This window comes from Enhydra lutris, unplaced genomic scaffold, assembly GCF_002288905.1.
Source record: "Enhydra lutris kenyoni isolate GAN:26980312 unplaced genomic scaffold, ASM228890v2 scaffoldscaffold33, whole genome shotgun sequence".
NCBI lineage: Eukaryota > Metazoa > Chordata > Mammalia > Carnivora > Mustelidae > Enhydra > Enhydra lutris.
Window position 1 is genome coordinate 3380016 of NW_019154117.1, and position 18535 is coordinate 3398550.

Here is an 18535-nt window from a genome sequence, read left to right on the forward strand (position 1 = left end):
TACACAAATAACGCTACGCAACACCCACAGGGACCGCGACACCCATGTACTGCGTGCCGCTGCGTGCCCTTTCATGTGCATTAGCTCGTTTACATCTCGACCACTGTGCGACATACACGCTGCTCCTAGCACTCCACCTCATAGAGGGGGACACACAGTCACAGAGCGCTCAGGGTCTTAACACTGGTCACCAGCAGCACCGGAGTCTGAGCCCCTGCTCGCGGGTGTGGCTGTGATACTTGTATCCCAGCCTCACTCTCTGACCCAGAGAGAGAAAATCATCCGCAGTATCAAAAGTCCTTCAACTAGAGAAAGTGACACAGTTCTCTGACTTTCTAGGAACTACAAATATGGAATTCACTCTCTGTCCAATTAGCTCAAGAGCCAAATGCCAAGGAGGCTGCCTGCCCAGCATCTCTCCGCTGGGCCGCTGACCCCTCCCCTCTGACCACGCTCACCTGCACACACCCTGATGCTTTCAGGAGGCACAGGGCCCTGATAGGGTCTTAGAGCTCCTCCTCCTCCATCTTTTATATTGTGCACTGATTAGGTGAAACTGTTAGAAGACTTTAAAGCAATTATAGGGACGTCAAGAGCAGAGGAGAGAGGAACTAGACAAATACTGAGCCTACACAAATGTCCTTCTCCTGACCCTTTCCTTGCTTTCCTCCAGACACATGGTCGGTGCTGATTAACCTTCACCACGACCTTCATGCAGGTAGCCTAGGAGAACCACCTAAAAAATACAGCAGGGAAAACAAGGGCCATGGATCCCTGTCATTTCTGCGATGAGCCACGCCTGACACGCAGCTGTTCATGGTCACGGCGGGCAGATGGAGCGCACACGGACAAGGTGCACTCTTCCAAGTCATTCTGAATTAACGTTTTCAACATCTTTCCCCGCCACACCTCCCATCAGAAAACCCAACGAGAGGCCAAAGTCAGAATTGAGTCTTGCTCTTTTCTCTTCCTCTTTATTCTAAAAAGCACAGAATGGACAAAAATGAGAGAAGAGAAACAGGGTCTGGGCAATCCACAAACTGGACAAAGGCCCCTAAGACAACCACCAAAATCAAGAGTTGACTATATCCCAAACAGTGAAATGGCATTTCATAGAAAAGCATCATCCTTGCTTTTGATATATATAAAAAATTTAATGTTAAATGAAAAAGCAGTTTAAAATTTACTTTTCTGTCACTGCATTTTGGGACTCTCAGCTCTGCCTAGGGATTTCTGTAGCATTTAAATAATTTCTATTCCTACCAGTTCTCAATCTGATAGCTGAGAGAATCCTCAATCTTAAAATAAAATAAAATAAAATAAAATAAAATAAAATAAAATAAACACCTACCTAGCCGCCCCCTCCCCGCCCCCGTGAATGCTGTTTCCCCCTTCTAGCTCTCCGGAATCTGGGCTGCTTGTGAATGAACTACCAGAGGTGCAGGCCATCCTCGAAGGGAAGGCGAACCTCCAGACCAGCAAGAGCCAAAGGGACAGTGGCGGGCCTCAAGTCACTGCACATAAAATCGATCTTTCTAAACACAGCTCTCGAAACACCTGGCTTCAGAGGAAGGATCAGGAGAAAACCATGAAAGCACTAAGATCTCAAAAGAACCAAAATGAAAGCTTAGAGTGTGGTTGTCTTTCAAAAGTTACACCCTGTGTGTTGATCCAAAATGAAAAGGATATGGGAGAGAAGATGAACTTTGAGGAAAAGCAACTTGATGGTGAGTAAGGCTTGGTGGGCATACCTGATACCTGGCGGTCTGATTTTCAGAACTGGGATGTCAATACTGATGTAATAATCTAAATAAGAGAAACAGGAAGTAGAGGTAGAGGGATGGCAGCACACGCTAGTCAAAGTATTCACAACACCCCTGAGCACAGGCTGGGGACGAAGACAGAGCTGATGGCACCACCAGCCGGGGGCACGGGAGCGAGAGCCTGCGCTGAGGGCCAGCCTTTCGGGGACACCCAGCCAAATACTCTAGAACGAAAACTTAAATTCGAAAACATTACAAATGAAAATAATTTCTGTCTAACAAACAGAAAAGCTTGATCTGCAAAGTAAAGAATATAATTTGGGGTGGGTTCTAAGTTTTGTTGTCTCATTTAGCTTGTGCTAAAGTCATCAGAAGCTTAGGGCGACCATATGTGACCTGGGCTCTGCATGGTTGAGGGCTACTCAACACCAAATTACTGAATTTAACTCAATAATTCATGGGAACCAGACATTGATTGGGCCCCAATTGTGGAATACTGAAAATCTATACAGTGAGCCTCGAACACCCCTCCAGGGAAAGAATGCCTTCATAAAGAATGGCAAAAAGATCTAAAAGTGAAGGCAATTTGTCAAAAGAGATTATCGGATTACAAATCAAATATTTAAAAAACAAAAAGCAAAACAAAACAAAAAACTATGTCAAAGGAAAAACAAACCCTGTACATTAAAAATAAAGGCAGATCAACTGATTAAGCTAACTCTGGAAAGTCTTAAACTTTCTAAAGTTTAGCCCAGACATTACAGAAAGCAAGTACAGCCGTGCGAACACAGCGACTAACCCAAGTGCACTGAAAAGATAAGCACCCCGAAAAATCAGGGGACCACTTGGAGAAAATTAACATTGCCAAAACAATAAGGAACAAAAGGAGTTACTGGAAGGAAAAATTAAAAGGATTACGATGTTAAACGCTAAGTAAAAGGGGTGCAGGGATGATGGTGTAACACTGTTCTTCAAGCGGCTTTTAAAGGGGTTTACAATTGAGGAGGGCCAAGACTACTTTTTAGAGAAAATGAATGCTGTTATTAGAACAACAGAACGAAATGAGAAAAGAATCCTGGCCAGATGTGAGACAATCCTGAAGACCAAGCCCTCCCCAGGGTTCAGGGTCCCCACCTCAAACAAGCAAGTTCACTTCCTGATGTGAAAATAAGAGTAAACACCCCCTGGTGATGAGGGAAAACCTCTATTGGACAGAAGTAGACTTGACTGTTTCCATCACCGGGAAGGATACTGCCTTTGCCCTGAAGGCTCCCAAGTCCGCGGCTCGGTTTTCCAGTCTAGCGCTCTCAGCAGCTCTGCCCGGTGAGGTCAGCCCTCATCACAGAACTCCAAAGCAACACTTCCCAACACAAGGAATGAGGCTTGTCCATTACCTTAAGCTCCTGCAGCTGGTCAGGCTCATAGAGTTTGGGGGACAGCGCCTGAGCCAGGAAGGCGTCCAGCTCCTGGCGACGCAGGATCCGTGCTCCAGGCCACTGCACCATATACCTACAGGTGGACAGAGAGGGTCTGGTGTCAGGATGGAGCAGTCACTGGGCACACGCACAACCTGGCGCCCAGGTTCTAAGGACTCTCAGATGGCGCGCACTGTGGGGGGTACCACCAAGAGTTCTCCCCCAGCATCTATGTGCACTGCAGGACACCAGCTACAAATGCATGTAAGGCACCTGGGCTTGACACAATGTTTGCTTTCAGAGTGATTAAAACAACACAGCACATCTGCACGTGCTGCAAAGCCACTGCTCGGGGATTTCTGACAAGGCTTCTCTTCGGTATTCAAACCCTGAAAATACATTTCAAGCACTAGTTTACACGATTTATTTATTTCAATTCAAGACCAGACACCTGGGAGGCAGACTCTAAGTACAAATAAAAAAGACACAGCTCCCGGTAAGGAGTGAGTGTATGTGAGACACGTGCACAGAAGAGGCTCGGGCCCTGGCATGTGGACACCAGAGGAAGGGACAGGAAGGGGCCCAAGGGACCGGAACTCATGTCACGGCCTCCACCACCAGAGCCCACAACCCTTGGACACCCTGGCATCTGGGGGGCAGCCCTGGTGTGAGCAGCTGGGGTGAAATTGACTTTCAAATCTGAAACATCCATCCGTGCCATCTGCCTGGGATCCACCAGCATCCACGGTCTTCCTCCTTACTTGCCTCGCCACATGCCCTGCCTCCGTGTCAACCCCAGGCCACCGAGCCAAGGCATGGCTGCCATGGCCCTAGCCCAAGTCTCCCCGAGAGCCCAATGGCCCCAGCCCTGCACCTGGCAAACCTGAAGGATGACTCAGTCAAGTTGCTGCTGGTCGCTAAAAATAACCTGGGGTGACAGACCCCTCTGTGACCTCTGATGGGCAGTTAAAACATAGCTGCAAGAGCCACGACATGCACAAAGCCCTTCCCAGGCCTGTCTGCTGAGGAAGTTCTCTCCAAGCTAAAAATCTAAGTCAATAAAAGCAGGAGCAAGTTGGTGTGGAGCCCTGTGTCAGTAATAATCAATATTCGTCCACGGGAATGTGCATGAACAGGCAAAGCAGGAGGTTCTGTCCAGTGGATCAGGAGAAGTATTTTCAATGAAAACCTCAAGAGAACACCGTAAGTTCTCAGCAGGTGCCAGGCACCAGTCTACACGGGCACATCCCACCTCCCAGCCCCATGGCCCCGGCAACCCCAGGCCAGGGGCCACCCTGCCCCACCTCAGAGACGGGGACCCGCGGCAAAGCTTCCACGTTCTCAGGAACAGGACGTGGTGCGAGGAGGAAGTACGGGTAATGTCCAGGCAAATGAGTGGTAGACGCTGCATCTGTGGGAACTCAGGTTAGTGGGGTGTCTTTAACAGACATGTATTACTTCATGGAACTGTCGATGGCCACAGTGACAAAGGCAGCACCCATACAGCTGTAGGGACAACAGTCTGAGTCAGGGCTTAATGTGAGACACAGCAAGTGTGAACAAGGCCCCCCATCCAACAACAGTGGCTGTGGGAAACACTGGGGTCTGTGTATGGCCTCTTCCTGCACATCGGGCCGCACCTGGACGGTGACGAAACGCGCAGAACGCGAGAGCGGCTGTCTCGAACACATGCGCGAGGACAGCACTGGCTCAGGACGTGCTTGGTGCCGTGCAGCCTTCCGGTGTCACCCTGCACGCCCACAAGACATGAATGCCTCCCCCCGCACACCCTCCCATGTTCCTTTTAAAATGATGAATGAGAAAAAACGCCATCCCGGGGCAGGCTGGTTTTGTTGGCAGCAAAGACTCCTAGGAGTCAGTTTAGCTGAACAACAGTGTTTTTGGTTAGAATACCCGTATCTCCTCTGTTTGGCTTTCTAGTCCCCTTTACACAAAACCACCGTTCACCTCTTTCTGGATGCACAAGGGTGCGACGCATGAGCGGAAAGGTTGGACTAAACCACACCACACAGGCCATCCCCACGGCATCGTGGTCAAAAGTGAACGTGACGGGCAGTGGCCTGGCCTGCCCCCCTACCTGCCACACTGCTCCACCCACACAGACAGTAGGAGGCCATCTGCAAGGCCAGGCAGGGGCAGGTCCCAGTGCGACCCCCCCTGGGAAGGCTGTGCTCCCCAGGGTGCGGGCACAGGTACCACCAACTGCCTGCGTCTTGCTCCAGGGCTTAAGCCCTCCATCCCCTTATCTACCTACTGACCTGAGTCCCACCAGGACTGAATCCAGCCCGGGGCTCAGAACATGAGCTCTCTGGGATGAGGGCCGTCTGTCTCAGCTGTAGACTGGGAAGGCCGCCTACTGCCCTATTCTGGACACCCGTTCCACCCCCACACTGAACCTCGGCTCAGGTCTGCATCCCACCTCCACCCTACCTGCCCTTGCAAGGATGGTTCTAGAGATCTGGCTGCTATCCTCCCACTCACCGCTGCTGTCACAGTGTTGACTGCCCCAGAAGGGACACAGGCATCAAGACCACAACCACCACCACACTGTCAGACCACCTGCCCAGAGACAGGAACAGACCTCACTGCAAAGAGACACTGGTACACATGGACCGAGAAACAGTCCAGTCGGGGGCAGACAAGCAGCAGCCAGGGTCTGGGAGCCTGTTTGTACGGAGAGCTTCCTGGGGCTGCCACCCCGTTACTTCATGTGCCATCTACAAGATGGACTATCTGCAGACAAACCAGTGTTCGCTCCGCATCAACCCAGAGGAAGCCTGGAAGCTTCGAGGACTGGGAGAGACTTGGCAGCTGAACGCCAGCACGAGTTGAGGTCACCTGTTGCTGATGCAGGACATCCCTGGGACAACTGGCAAAATCTCAGAAAAACATATACATGAGCTGTACTAAGAGGAGTTTTCTGATTTTGACAATGTCTTTGTTTTTAGAAACACACACCCAAGAGCTCAAGGGTACAGGCCCACAACTTCCACTCAAGGGCCAGGACACATGGACAGAACAAGAAAAATCTGCTGCAATAAAACGAGCATGTCGGGAGTCTGGGTGAAGGACCGCCAGAGAGTCCTCGAACTCCTCTCCCAATCTGTTCAAATCTGAAGTTATGCAAAACAAACAAAATCCAAAGAGTAAAGACAAAGAAAAAAGGAAGCTAATGAAAGGGAAACCCCGTGGCTGACCACCAGCCCTGCCCCGCGCGGCCACCGCAGCCACCACAGCCAGGGGTCAGCAGCCACGCTCCTGCGGCCTCGGCAGTGAGCTGGCCTCACGCCTATCAGCTCCTGCTCACTGCCCTACGTCCCCGCCCACGGCAAACTAACCCTCTCTCCTTGGATTTGCAGACCATTGGCCTTGAGAGTGAAGGACCAGACTCCCTGGAGATAAGGCCTGACCACATTTGAAAACACCTGCCACAGAGGCCAGCAAGTCCGTAAGGGTCCCATGGACACAGAGCCAACCGCCTGGGCACCACGTCCCCCACTCGCAGCCCCCTCCCTTTTCCCGCACCTCCCCCTCCAACACCCTCCTGCTAGGCCTGGACAGGGATGGTGGCCTTCCAGACATTAGTCGACCCTCTTCCCCAGTTGCCGGCTTCCTGAATAAAGCAACCTCTCACTTCCCACCCTCACCTGTCTTTCGAGTGTTGATTTTCAAGAGGTGAGCCGCCAAACCTGAGGTCGGAACTGATTCTATCCGGCAACAGTCATCCGCTGGGCACCCATAGGGCCTCACTGCCTCCCCTCCCGGGACCTAAGCCCGACCCCAGGGCCTCAGAGGCACACATCAACCCTGACCTCTCCTCCTGGCCCCTCCATGCACCACCCCCTCCAAAATGTGAGACCTCCGACTCAGCCTATCCCCATGACCTGAGGTCGTGCCATGGAGCCAAAGGGGGCTGTGCAGTGTGCCTATCACCTGCTTGTCCCCAAGCCTAAAATGCAGAAGGTAGAACAGACTCTCTTAGTGGGAGTGGACCAGCCTGTTTACTGGTGTCCAGCCCCCAAGCCCCCAGGTACTTGCCCTGTGAACCACAGTCCCTCACCTCTCCCTGACTGTCTCCCCAACCAGCTCCACCACCTCAGGACCTGAAACTGTGAGAGGCTCTCCGCACCAGAAACCTCAGGTGTCCGCCCATTTCCACAGCCAAGCAGGTCACCTGCCTCTCACCAGAGTGCTAGAGCCTCTCATGACAGTCACATTTAATAATCTTCCCAAGTTCTAAAATGAGTATATTTTCTACAAACAACCACACAAAAAAATCAACCATAAAGACTGTCTTAAAAACGGGGACCAGGACAATCCTGAAATCTGGAAGACTTTACAAAGGCCTAAGAGTGACGGCCAAGGAGGGGCCACGGGGACACGGATGGAGACCAGGTGAGGAGGGTGGCCTCGGGTGCAGCAGGAGGCAAGGGAGCCTCTCTCCAGGATGGCGGACAGTCAGCAGTCCGCGGGGTCAAAGGCCACACACCGATTTAAACTCAGAAGAGAGAAACACAATCAACTGAATTTATTCTTGCTAATTTGATCTCAGAACATCCAAAATCATCACTGATAAAAAGAGGTCCATAAATGAATTTTCCATTCAAGGAAAAAAGGAGATTTGAAACAAAGATCTAGTCTCTCCCACAAAGCAATCCTCAATACGCTTGTGTCAGCCAATCTCAGTCTGGTGAAGCAGAGGCTTCTACATGAGTCACTGACCTTAAAGCCTATGATGAATGTAAGAAATGTTGGGAACCGAACACTCGACTGAAGCTCTGTCCCGTGCTCAGCCCCGGGGGAGAAACAGGGGAGTTGGGGGCGAGGCAGGAGGGACACACAGGGCTGGGCCCGCAGGCTGAGAGGCCGCCATGTGGTGTGGGAGGGCCTGGGAGACCTGACCGTCTGTGCCCATAGGAAGCAGGGCTGCCTGGAGAAAGAGAAGAAGGAAGGTGCTCCCAGGATGATGGAGACCCGTCAGGAGAACACACAGCCCAGCTTGACACAGCCCCAGCCAGTGACAACAAAGCACCAGACTTAGCGATGGCAGGAGTAGCCTGGGGGCCACTGAAGAAGGCAGAAGCTGGGAGTCCGTGGAGGTCTGAGGAAGGGTGGAGTGTTGACACAAACAGCCTCGCATGAAACAAAGGCCCCACCACAGAGGCCTGCCGACACCCACCCCACCTCATGGTTGGGGCGCAGGCACACAGCCCGCAAGAGACCACAGCAACAGAGGGGCAGCTGGACCTCCCAGCGTTCGGCAGAAAAACCAACAGGACTTTACCTCCAAACACAAAGAGAGAGTCTTAAATGGATTCTGAAGTTAAGACAGAAATAAGGCATGATGTTGATTGATTCTGGTGATTACACTGTGCTTCTATCAGCAAATGTCCTTGTTTGTTCGAAAACCACACTCCAATGTGTGGGTTTAAAAAAGGCTCTATTTTGCCCACCCCCCATCACCTCCCACTCTGCAACCACCAGTTTCTACTCTGTACTGGGGAGTCTGTGTGTGTGGTGAGCACTGGAAATGCACGTGACAATTGTATCAATATGCTGTACAACTGAAACTAATATAATGCATATTATATAATTCAATTTAAAAAAAATTAAAACTCTTGGGACGCCTGGGTGGCTCAGTGGGTTGAGCCTCTGCCTTCGGCTCAGGTCATGATCTCAGGGCCCTGGGATCCAGCCCCATGTCAGGCTCTCTGTTCGGCAGGGAGCCTGCTTCCCTCTCTCTGCCTGCCTCTCTGCCTACTTGTGATCTCTCTCTGTCAAATAAATAAAATCTTTAAAAAAAATTAAACTCTTAAACAAAGAAAGCTCTTTATGCAGTACTTGCAACTTTTTCCCAAGTTGGAAACTGGTTCAAAAAAAACCCCTCAAAAAAGTAATGAAGCAAACTAAGGTGATGCCAACACAACTTCACTCCCAGCACCAACGGTACCCACATGGGGCCTGTCGGCTGAGGGCACAGCAGCACGCAGCACCCAGATCCAGGTTTCCGATCCCTCTCCAAGGGCAGGAGCCAGCCCCCTGGAGAGGACAGGATCCGGGGCAAAACAGGGAAGATATAGGACAAGCCCCGGCATCTTGTGGTGCTAGAAAGCAAGAGTGTGCTGGGGGAGAAGGGACACAAGGGCCCACTGAATGCGCCCCCGATGCCTGAGCTGGAACAATCTGAGCCACCAAATAAACAAGGACACGTCAGGAATAAAACCAATAACACAAGTCCATACCAATCTGTACATGATAAAAGAGGTACATTCTCCCTACAGAACTCTAAGTATCACATAACATAATATGTACAGCCTTCAAAATTGCTAATATTTAAAGGACAGAGCATGTTTAAAATCAGTATGATATTCACACACAAGACATTCACCAAATGCACCCATTCCGTAAATATACCACGCAGAATCAACCCAAATGCACGTGCATTTCCATCACAGACGTGACTACAGGACAAAGACAACTCATCGGACACGGCTGTGCATGTGCCACACGGAAGGCATCTGGGGACGCCCAGCCGCACCTACCGTAGGACGCAGCACAGCACCGTGAGGTGGGTGGGCACGCTGGCCGGGTTGAGCATGGCTGGCGTGTCTGACCTCATGCAGGCCAGGAAGGCCCTCATCCTGCGGTTCTTGTCCTCCACTGCCTTCCCCAGCCACAGCCTCTTCAGGTTGGGGCAGGTCCACTCCCTGAAGGCAAGCGCTTCCACCAGTTCCGGCGTCTGTGGAGACTTCCCTTTGTAAGCTGCCCACTCTTTAATGATCACAGGTGGAACTGGAGGAGGGAAGAGCAGAGGAGAACCATTTACGACCAGCTCAGCCACCGGAAGCCGAAACAAACCCAACCCTCCGATAAATACAGTCTGAAGATGCCACCGCTCACACCACACACTCTCTCATCAGCAAGCCACTGGCCACCAGTCCTCAGGTCTAGAACGTTCTGTCCCCGACGCACTTTCATGGTTCAATCAGATTTCCATTCAGGCCACCAGTAAGTTTCTCCTCAGTCAAATCATGATTCGATTTCCCCATGTAACTAGTATGTATAAATCAAGGATACTGGAAAACATGAAGTCTGTTAAGTTTTAATAATAACTGCTAAAATTCACAGAAGTGTGTGATTATCATGGAAATCCAAAGGAAATCCAATTGAGATAGCTAATCTTTTCTACACAGATATCTTCACTAATCTGATTTGAGAAATAACCTGCACTTGGTGCCATTCTGCTGAGGGCACCCTCAGGCGCCCCTGTTAAACTGTGTTTTGAGATGAGCAAGAACAAGCTTCCTGCAGTGAGACCCCAAAAGCCCGGTAAGGCGGCAAAATTAGGCAAGATTCGGTGTTTTGAAATCCCAGGTGATATCAGCACATGATAATTCTATTCAGGACTGAAGACAAAGAATAAAATTCCCCATTTCACCTCCAAAAAGGCAAGAAGGTCCACGCTAATCTAATACAAAACTATGGCCTCTTCTCCTTAGCCGTCTTACCACTATTCGAGTCTGTTAATTCCTAAAGCACCAACAAGCACCTCTTCCCATGTAAGTTTGAATCCAGTAAGATAAAGTGTGATGGGGAAGTTGCAGTGAAGACATGGCATGCCACCACAGGGACTGCGTTCCATTGTCTCCTCATGGCACTGACGGGACAGGCCGATGCTGGGCTCTGGGTGTGCATTTCCTAGGCAATGCCAGCTCACTTGGGCCCAAGAGCACCGGAGTACAAATGGAGCCCAACCAGAACCAAGATGGCACTGGAACTCCACTGTCCTCTTCCACAGGCTCCTTCTACCCAAATGACAGCAGCCCAGATGGGTTCACTTTCCCGAAAGTACCTCCTCCCAAGGCAGACAAGAGACTGAAGGCCCACATTCCGACCGGTGGAATGACCGAAGGACCACCTGCAGCTCCACCCCGTCCCATCCGCACAAGGTCCTGGAGAATGTGCGCAGCCAGACATCCGGACACACAGGACATCAGCAACAGGACAGCCAGCTCCGCACACCCAGCCACAGACAAGGCAGGGAAAGGTGTGCTGCTGTGGAGCCCTGAGACCCCACCCCCAGGAGCAGGCTGCTGGAGCAGGGTACAGGTCGAGATAGCTCCCCAGAACTGTCTTCTTCCAAAAAAGTTACTGTTTTGTCACTGGGGAAATCCCTTTCATTCACATTTGAGTATCTTAACATTTAAGTACTAAAAAAATCTAAAACACATAAAATACTTAAAGTCCATCAAGTGCAAACAGATACACACATATATATAAACACATGCATCTTTGTAGTCATCCGTGTTTTGAGACGCCAGACACGCACCCACACAGTCCCTGTCCTTGGACTCACAATCTAGCTCCACGCCTGCCAAGTCTCGGCACATGCAGCACGCACACCGGGCAGTGTCACCACAAGGCGCCCTCGGCCCAACGAGTATCAGAGGCTGGCAGTCGTCAGCCCCGGATAAGCAGGCCAAGGCTGGTCACAAAACAAGCCCTTAACCAGCAGGCTGCTATGTGTGTCTACTGGTTAATCCACAAGTACATTTCCATGCCAAAAATGCAAAAACACACGAATATATATTAACATGTTCATTTTGGCGGCAAAGTATTAAAGGTACTGGTTAGATTTTATCTTTGGTTGTAGGATTAGCTCATCTAGGTTCTTTCACTTTCTCCCCACCGCACATGCACACCTACACACATGCACGCATGCTCACACGAGGTGGCTGCCCGGCGCCAGGCCTCTGATCTAAGTCCACTCTGGGAGGCGTCCCCACTAAGTCCATCTCCACTTCTGACCCCGCTGCTCGCTAACACCTACCAAGGTCATTTTACTTTATCGTGTCTTGCTTTCATCTGGAAATAGGTTTGGGTAGCACACTCTTGTTCTTGAGACCCAGGCCCCACATGGAAGGCAGGTGGGGGAGACGGAGCCAGCTTCTCATTCCCACCCGTCCCCACCTCATCCCCCAGGGTCCAAGACAGAGGCACGCACAGCGGGCTCAGAGGGTCCCACATGTGTCCCAATCTCCAGGAGAGCTGCTGCGCGCACATCCTTCCAGCTGGCAGCGGCTGCCGGGAACTGCCTGGAGACACTGCTGGGGACACACTTTGCACTCACGAGGAGCGAGGCGGGGAGGGGCTGTGCTCCCTCTGAAAGAGGGGTCCCGTGTATTCACTTCCTCTTGTCGTTCTAAGTATTTTTGTTGCCCATCTCTACTACTCATGAACAGCTCAAATCTAATTTAGGAAATGCAAGTGCAGGAACACAAAACTTTGTTCCGAGAACAAAGCAGCTCCCAACTTGTTTTATCTTTAACATGTGTGTATCTGGTTCTGGAAATCTTTCTGCATACCACTTAATAGTGCTGGAACCTACAGCCAATCACCTCATATGCATTTACTGAGCACCTTCTATGTACCAGGCGGGGGGGGGAGCTGGGGAGGCTGGGGGTGCTCAGGGGCCAATCCCCACATGCCATGTCACACCCAGGGTATCCTTAAACCCTGAGGCCCAGCCCTGGGACCAGGCACCACGGAAAGGGGCTGAGGACTTACTGGAACGCAATCTTGGGAAGGAAACATAGGCACCTCCTGCCTGTTACATGGCTACAGGCTGCAAGCGTGTGAGGTCGACCACAGTTAACTCGTTGAAAGCCTAATGTTGATAAAGGACCCCAGGGATGTCAGTTTCCAGGGTGACATGCGACAACCCATGTGCACATATGCGTACATGCCCCTGCCCAGGAGGACAGAGGGCTCAGGCTCTGTGACTCCACTCGCAGGGACAAATAGAGGCAGAGGAGCCAACAGCACATCTACCGGGCTCCTGTGTTTGCGAAAAGCACTGGTTACATGGGGATCACCCATGGGGAAGCTGGGGTATTACACACCCCTTGAACACACACATGTAGAACTCAGACAAGAGCATGGCCATGACCAGTCCATGTTGTAAGACATGACCTCATGCCCAGAGGTCAACAGACCCAGCTGTGCCATCAGCAAACACTCAACTCAGCTTTTCCACCAACAGAAAAACTCACCCTTTCAGGCAGACCTGAAAGCACTGAACAGGAGACTATCTTCCTTCTCTTGCGTTAAAGCAACATTTACATCGGCAAAAACAACTCCAGCGTGTTGTTTTCTGTACTGCTAGAGGCTACGTTTATGATGCACCGTCTTTACCAAAGTGCCTGATGGGAGTCATCGTCTTTGGCGTCACATGGAAACACAGGGCGGCCAGCTACCTTGCAAATCTGCTGTAACTGACTGGGATCCATCCCTGACCAGGAATAATGAAAATGGTTCATTTCGTAAGCCAATTCCAACCAACCGGAGGTGGCTGCTGACAGAGCTGTGTGATGAAGAACACCTAAGCCCAGGGTTGGTGCACCGTGAGCACCAGCCATGCCCGCTACAGGCTGAGTGTGCGAGGCGGGCACGCACACATCACGGGTACGGCTGAGGGAGAAGATGGACACAAGCCGCTCCCACGACACGGCCCACTGGGCCTATGGCCTGTGAGCAGACATGTGTGCAAGTGCGCACGTCGGGAGGAGGAATGCTACACTTGCTGAGCCTCACAGTAGAGAAAAACCACACAACCACACAAGTGAAAACAAAATCTGGTTCTTCGGTATCTACACAGAAACAGAACACTGGGCACAACGGCAGCTGGGCCTTCCTTCCCACAGGAAGCCGACGCATGAGGCGGCGGGGTCCAGCCGGCTCTCCACTCCCCTGTATGAACGCCGTGTGTGGTGCCCTCCCCGCAGGCTCCAGAGCCTGGTGCTCCCAACACATCAGAACCCAGGAGGGCAAGGACCTGCGATGCACATGAAGGAGGCCCACAGACTGCCGCATGGAGCTGTCCGCCTGTGCAGCTGCCCCTCAGGCTCAGCTGCTCGCAGGCTGGTGAGGAAAAGGCGGTAGCCAAGGCTACTCCTGGAACACTTTGTAGAGTAAGGAAATTCAGATAAACATAAACAGCCTTCACAAAATCACAGGGGAAATGTGTATGACAACCAAATTTCACACATATTAAAACAACGCACTAATATGGGTCATGTTATTCTGTTTTATAATATAATCCATAGTGAAACAATTTAATTTTACTCCTTTCTAATTAGCAGAACCAATTACTTGGCACAAACAAAATTTCTAAAGCAAAAAGCAAACTGGACCACGAAAAAATCTATATTCTCTTGGCTTTTCTTGACTATTTAGAAAGTGGAGATTTTCATCTTTTGTCTATACCTTATGTCCCTTCACCGTGTATAAGACTGTTTCTCTTACCTAGTTTTGAGGTCCTGGGGAGTCTTGTTGAAGAAAACAGAGGCCAGTTTTCATAAGGGAACAATAACTAGAAAATGCGCCCATCACTGAGCTTTATCTCCTGGACTTCTACCTCTTCTCCAGTGGCCGAGGAGCCTTGTTACCCTGCAGTCCTTCTGGAACCAGGCCCCCTTTCTTCCCGCCCCTCCTGCTGGCCCTGGGGGGTTGCAGGGCACCCGAGGGCACCCCCGAGGGGCAGCAAGGCTGGAGACACCAGCAGGGTGGGAGCTTCATGCTCCAAACCTCCCGGCCTGGCGACTGTCCCTGGACCCCGCCCAAGTGTCGGCAATGACAAAGACAGATCTCTGCACCCACCTCACCCCAAAGCAACTGCCTCTGTCCCCATTCAGAACCCGGGGTTAATCGCTTGTGCCAGGTCTGCAGACTTCCGCATGGGCCCCCTGTTGGTGACTTTGAGCATCTTATTGTCCTATAAAACAAGCTTCTGATGGATCTCCTAACAGCAAAACAATGGAATCCAGGGATGGACGCATGGAAAACAGTCTGCCAACACATAATTCAGTAGGACTTTCACAGGCCAGAGTTTTTAAGGATCTGAGGGTGGATATCCCGCTTTAACCACATGACTTTAAAAATGAACCTTTGCTAAATCACACAAGCACTGGAGCACTCATTATAGACTATGAAACGTTTTATCCTGTGTCTTGATCAAGAGACTACATTTCCGGGGTGGCTGGGTGGCTCAGTCAGTTAAGTGTCTGACTCTTGATCTTGGCTTAGGTCTTGATCTCAGGGTCATGAGTTCAGGCCCTGCATTGGACTCCACACTGGGCCCAAAGCCTCTTTAAAAAAAGAGAGAGAGAGAGACACTACATTTCCAAATGGGTACATGTCTTCAATGTGGTGAGAGTTCAATATTTTTAAACAATCCCTTAGACTTCCATGTGCCCTCTGTTTCTCTCTGACAACAAAGCCCTCCCAGGGATCCCCCCAGCTGTCACAGTGAGCACGTCAAACCTGCGTCTGTACACCCAGCATGCTGACACTGTGCTGGGCCCGAAGCCTCACCTGCTTCAGATGGCTGGCTCACCTGGGATGCATGGCGCAGACCGTGGGGCCAGTTGGCATCTGAGGAACAAACCTGCCCCAAAGAGCTCATGGTGCACGGTCAGTGCTTTCTGACTCTCGTGCTAAGTGCCACTGACTTCATTCCATCCACAGATGGTCTTAAGAGTGGCCAGGGGTAAATCCAGGTTTCTGCAGACTCAACTCTCAAACCCTGCCGACCAGGAACTCTGGAGCAACTGCTGCGAGCACGACCACCGCCATCCTCACCTCATCCACAGACCCAAGGGCTTCCTCCCTAAGAGCACTGAAATGCACCATCACTTACGACCTGGTTCAGGCAGGAAACCCATGGCAGGGGCATCTCACATTAGCACCGAGAGTCAGCTAGGATCTAAGAGCGGGCCTCAGCGAGCAGTCCTTGGGGAACCACCGTAATGCACTGTTCGTGAGAGGTGTAAGGTCACCAGTGCGCACGTTCCTCCCTCACACAAGGTTTGCTCTAGAAAAGCTGCCGGTGTTCCGGCTCTAGGCTCCCAACAGTGCCTAAGGACATAACTCCCCCTGTAGGAAGCAGGTGCTTGGTTACCATGATAGTCAGCAACTAAGGGCAGGCATTACTGACCTAAAAACCTTTTCTAATGCTGTTTTCCCCTCATTAAGACAACCAATGCATGAAACAAATTCAAGCGTATCAGGTCCCCAAGAAGACCAAACAGATCTGGATTCTAAAGCCACTCATTACAGAGCTAACCACAGTCTCTTAACCCATGGACTCAGAGGTCAAAGGGACACATCTTTCCCCCTAGAGGTTCACCGTTACCTGTAATGCCCGTGAATCACACACTTCTCTAGGTGCCACTGACGTCCCAGGGCTGGTTCACAGCTCCTTTCCCTCTGTCTCAGTTCAGCTGCCTGTGCCTACCCAACCCACTCCCCTGAACAGAAATGTCCCACCCTCCCCCACCCTTCAGTGGTTTCCCCGTGACGGACCGAGAAGTCAGAACCCACTTTCTTCCATCACCTGAGCAAAAAGACCAATGCGCAGCACCATCCTCCCCCAGAAACTCAGCCAGGGGGCAAGTGGGTGGCGCATTCAGTTAAGTGTTCGACTCTTAGTTTAGGCTCAGGACATGATCTCAGGGTTGCGAGATCGAGCCCCGCATCAGGCTCTGTGCTTAGTGCACAGCCTACTCAAGATTCTCTCTCTCCTTCTGCCCCACCTCCCCAGCTCCCTCTCTCTCAAAATAAATAAATAAATCTTAAAAAAAGAAAAAATATATATATATCATATATACATATGTATATAATATATATATAATATATTATGTATATAATATATGTATATATATATATAATGTATATATATAAAAGAAACTCAACCAGTCCACATGCTCCCATGTACAAGAGCTTTAGAAAAGCTTGGAGTCTGTCTGCGCCACTCCTCTCTTCCTCTTCACCATCTTGTTCCTACGCTACCCCACCTGTCCTCTCTCTGCAAGCGCCAAGCCCCACAGCGTGGCACATGCGCACGCCCGGCCCGGAACCGCAGTGCGCTGCTCTCTTGTTTATGCCCCGAGGGTGCTGGTTTGTGCAGCGAGTGCCATCCCATGCCCCCTGCATCCCCTACTGCCTGCTCAGGGGCCAGCTGGACATCTGCACCGCCCAGGTACAGAACAAGCACCGAGAGGGTGAGCATGCCGTGTGCCGCGGGGGCACCGCACACCTGCAGCAGGGCAGAGACCAACGCTTACTTCCGGTCATCCCTGGCACCCGCAGCTCACCTGTGACGCAGAACTCCCTAGATGAGACGAGCACACACTGCCCACCACTGGCAGTGCGCACGGAGCACAGCCCACCCGGACGGCTCTACAAAGCTGTGGATGCTGCAGACGGGACCCATCCTGGAAAACTCCCAGGAGCGTGCTAAGTAAAGATAACTGTTTCTGGAATATAACCAAATGAGAAAAAGAACAGCCTTCACCGCAAAAGCCAAAATGGTGCTCCAGAGCCGAGGACACGGCAGAAAGTGGGGCTGCCCAGAGCTCTGTGGCACCTGGCAGTCTAGGCCAAGGCAGAAGCAAGGGGCCATGGCCCTGGAAGGGAGGTCACAGCTGCAGGCCCGGGCCAGCCAGTGCCGAAGACTGGCTGACACTGTGTAAAGTGAGAAAGAGGATGTGTCCACCAGGAACGTCCTGGCCTTGCAGCATCCACCGACAAGAGTGTTTCCATGGAGCCTCCAGACCCAGTCAAGGTGGCCGACAATCAGCTAGAGGCAGCTTCAGAGTTCAGTGGCCACCCTCAAGCCAGGGCACTGGCAGGCCCTTCATTCTTTAGAATAAAGCTTACCGAACCACGTAATCAGAAACAGAAAATATCAGAACCTATGGAACAAGCTTTTAGAATTGCTAGAATCTCTCTAGTTCAGAGTCCAAAGATAAGACCTACTGTCATATGTGTCCCTGAGCCACCACGCCTGCACCAAGCCACTGTACACGCAGGGGATCTGTCCCTAAACAGTCTTAGTTGAGGGGATGATCTGGTCTACGATATCCACAGTTCAGGATATTCTTATTTTAAACTGTATGTTTTGGGAAACTTTTCTGTATTTCCTAATAGATATACAGTGACTTTTACATTTCCCACATTAGTAGATAAAATAACCTGAAACAAAAAGACATTTGGTTCTCAAACCAAAAAATATTTGGTTCTCCCCAAATATTATGCTGGCCATTGGAAGATGGAAATGCATGCTCTGACCTCAGCTTTTGCCAACATGTCAAACAGCACCTTCTTCTGTCTTTCCACTTCCCCTCCACCCCAGGGTCGATCGGCTGGAGTCCTCGAGGGGGATGGTGACCAGGGCCCTGTCTGCCGCAGGCCGTGTGCACGCACACGCCACCTGCACAGACAAAGCCACACGCAGGGAGGGCCTCCCCAGGAACACAGATTTTGCAGCGCAGATGC

At 51.1% G+C, this 18535-nt stretch overlaps 1 protein-coding gene across 4 annotated transcripts in view; it reads right to left on the minus strand.

Moving 5' to 3' along the window:
- The window catches only part of LOC111153494 (constitutive coactivator of PPAR-gamma-like protein 1), a 96795-nt gene that overhangs the window by 15071 nt on the left and 63189 nt on the right, over positions 1–18535 (minus strand). For all 4 annotated transcript variants that reach the window (XM_022512550.1, XM_022512548.1, XM_022512547.1 and 1 more), the window contains 2 exons: positions 9742–9991; positions 3158–3272 (listed from right to left, as the gene is read on the minus strand). In XM_022512550.1, coding sequence (XP_022368258.1) covers positions 3158–3272; positions 9742–9991 — 365 coding nt within the window. The remainder of the gene's footprint in view (positions 1–3157; positions 3273–9741; positions 9992–18535) is intronic.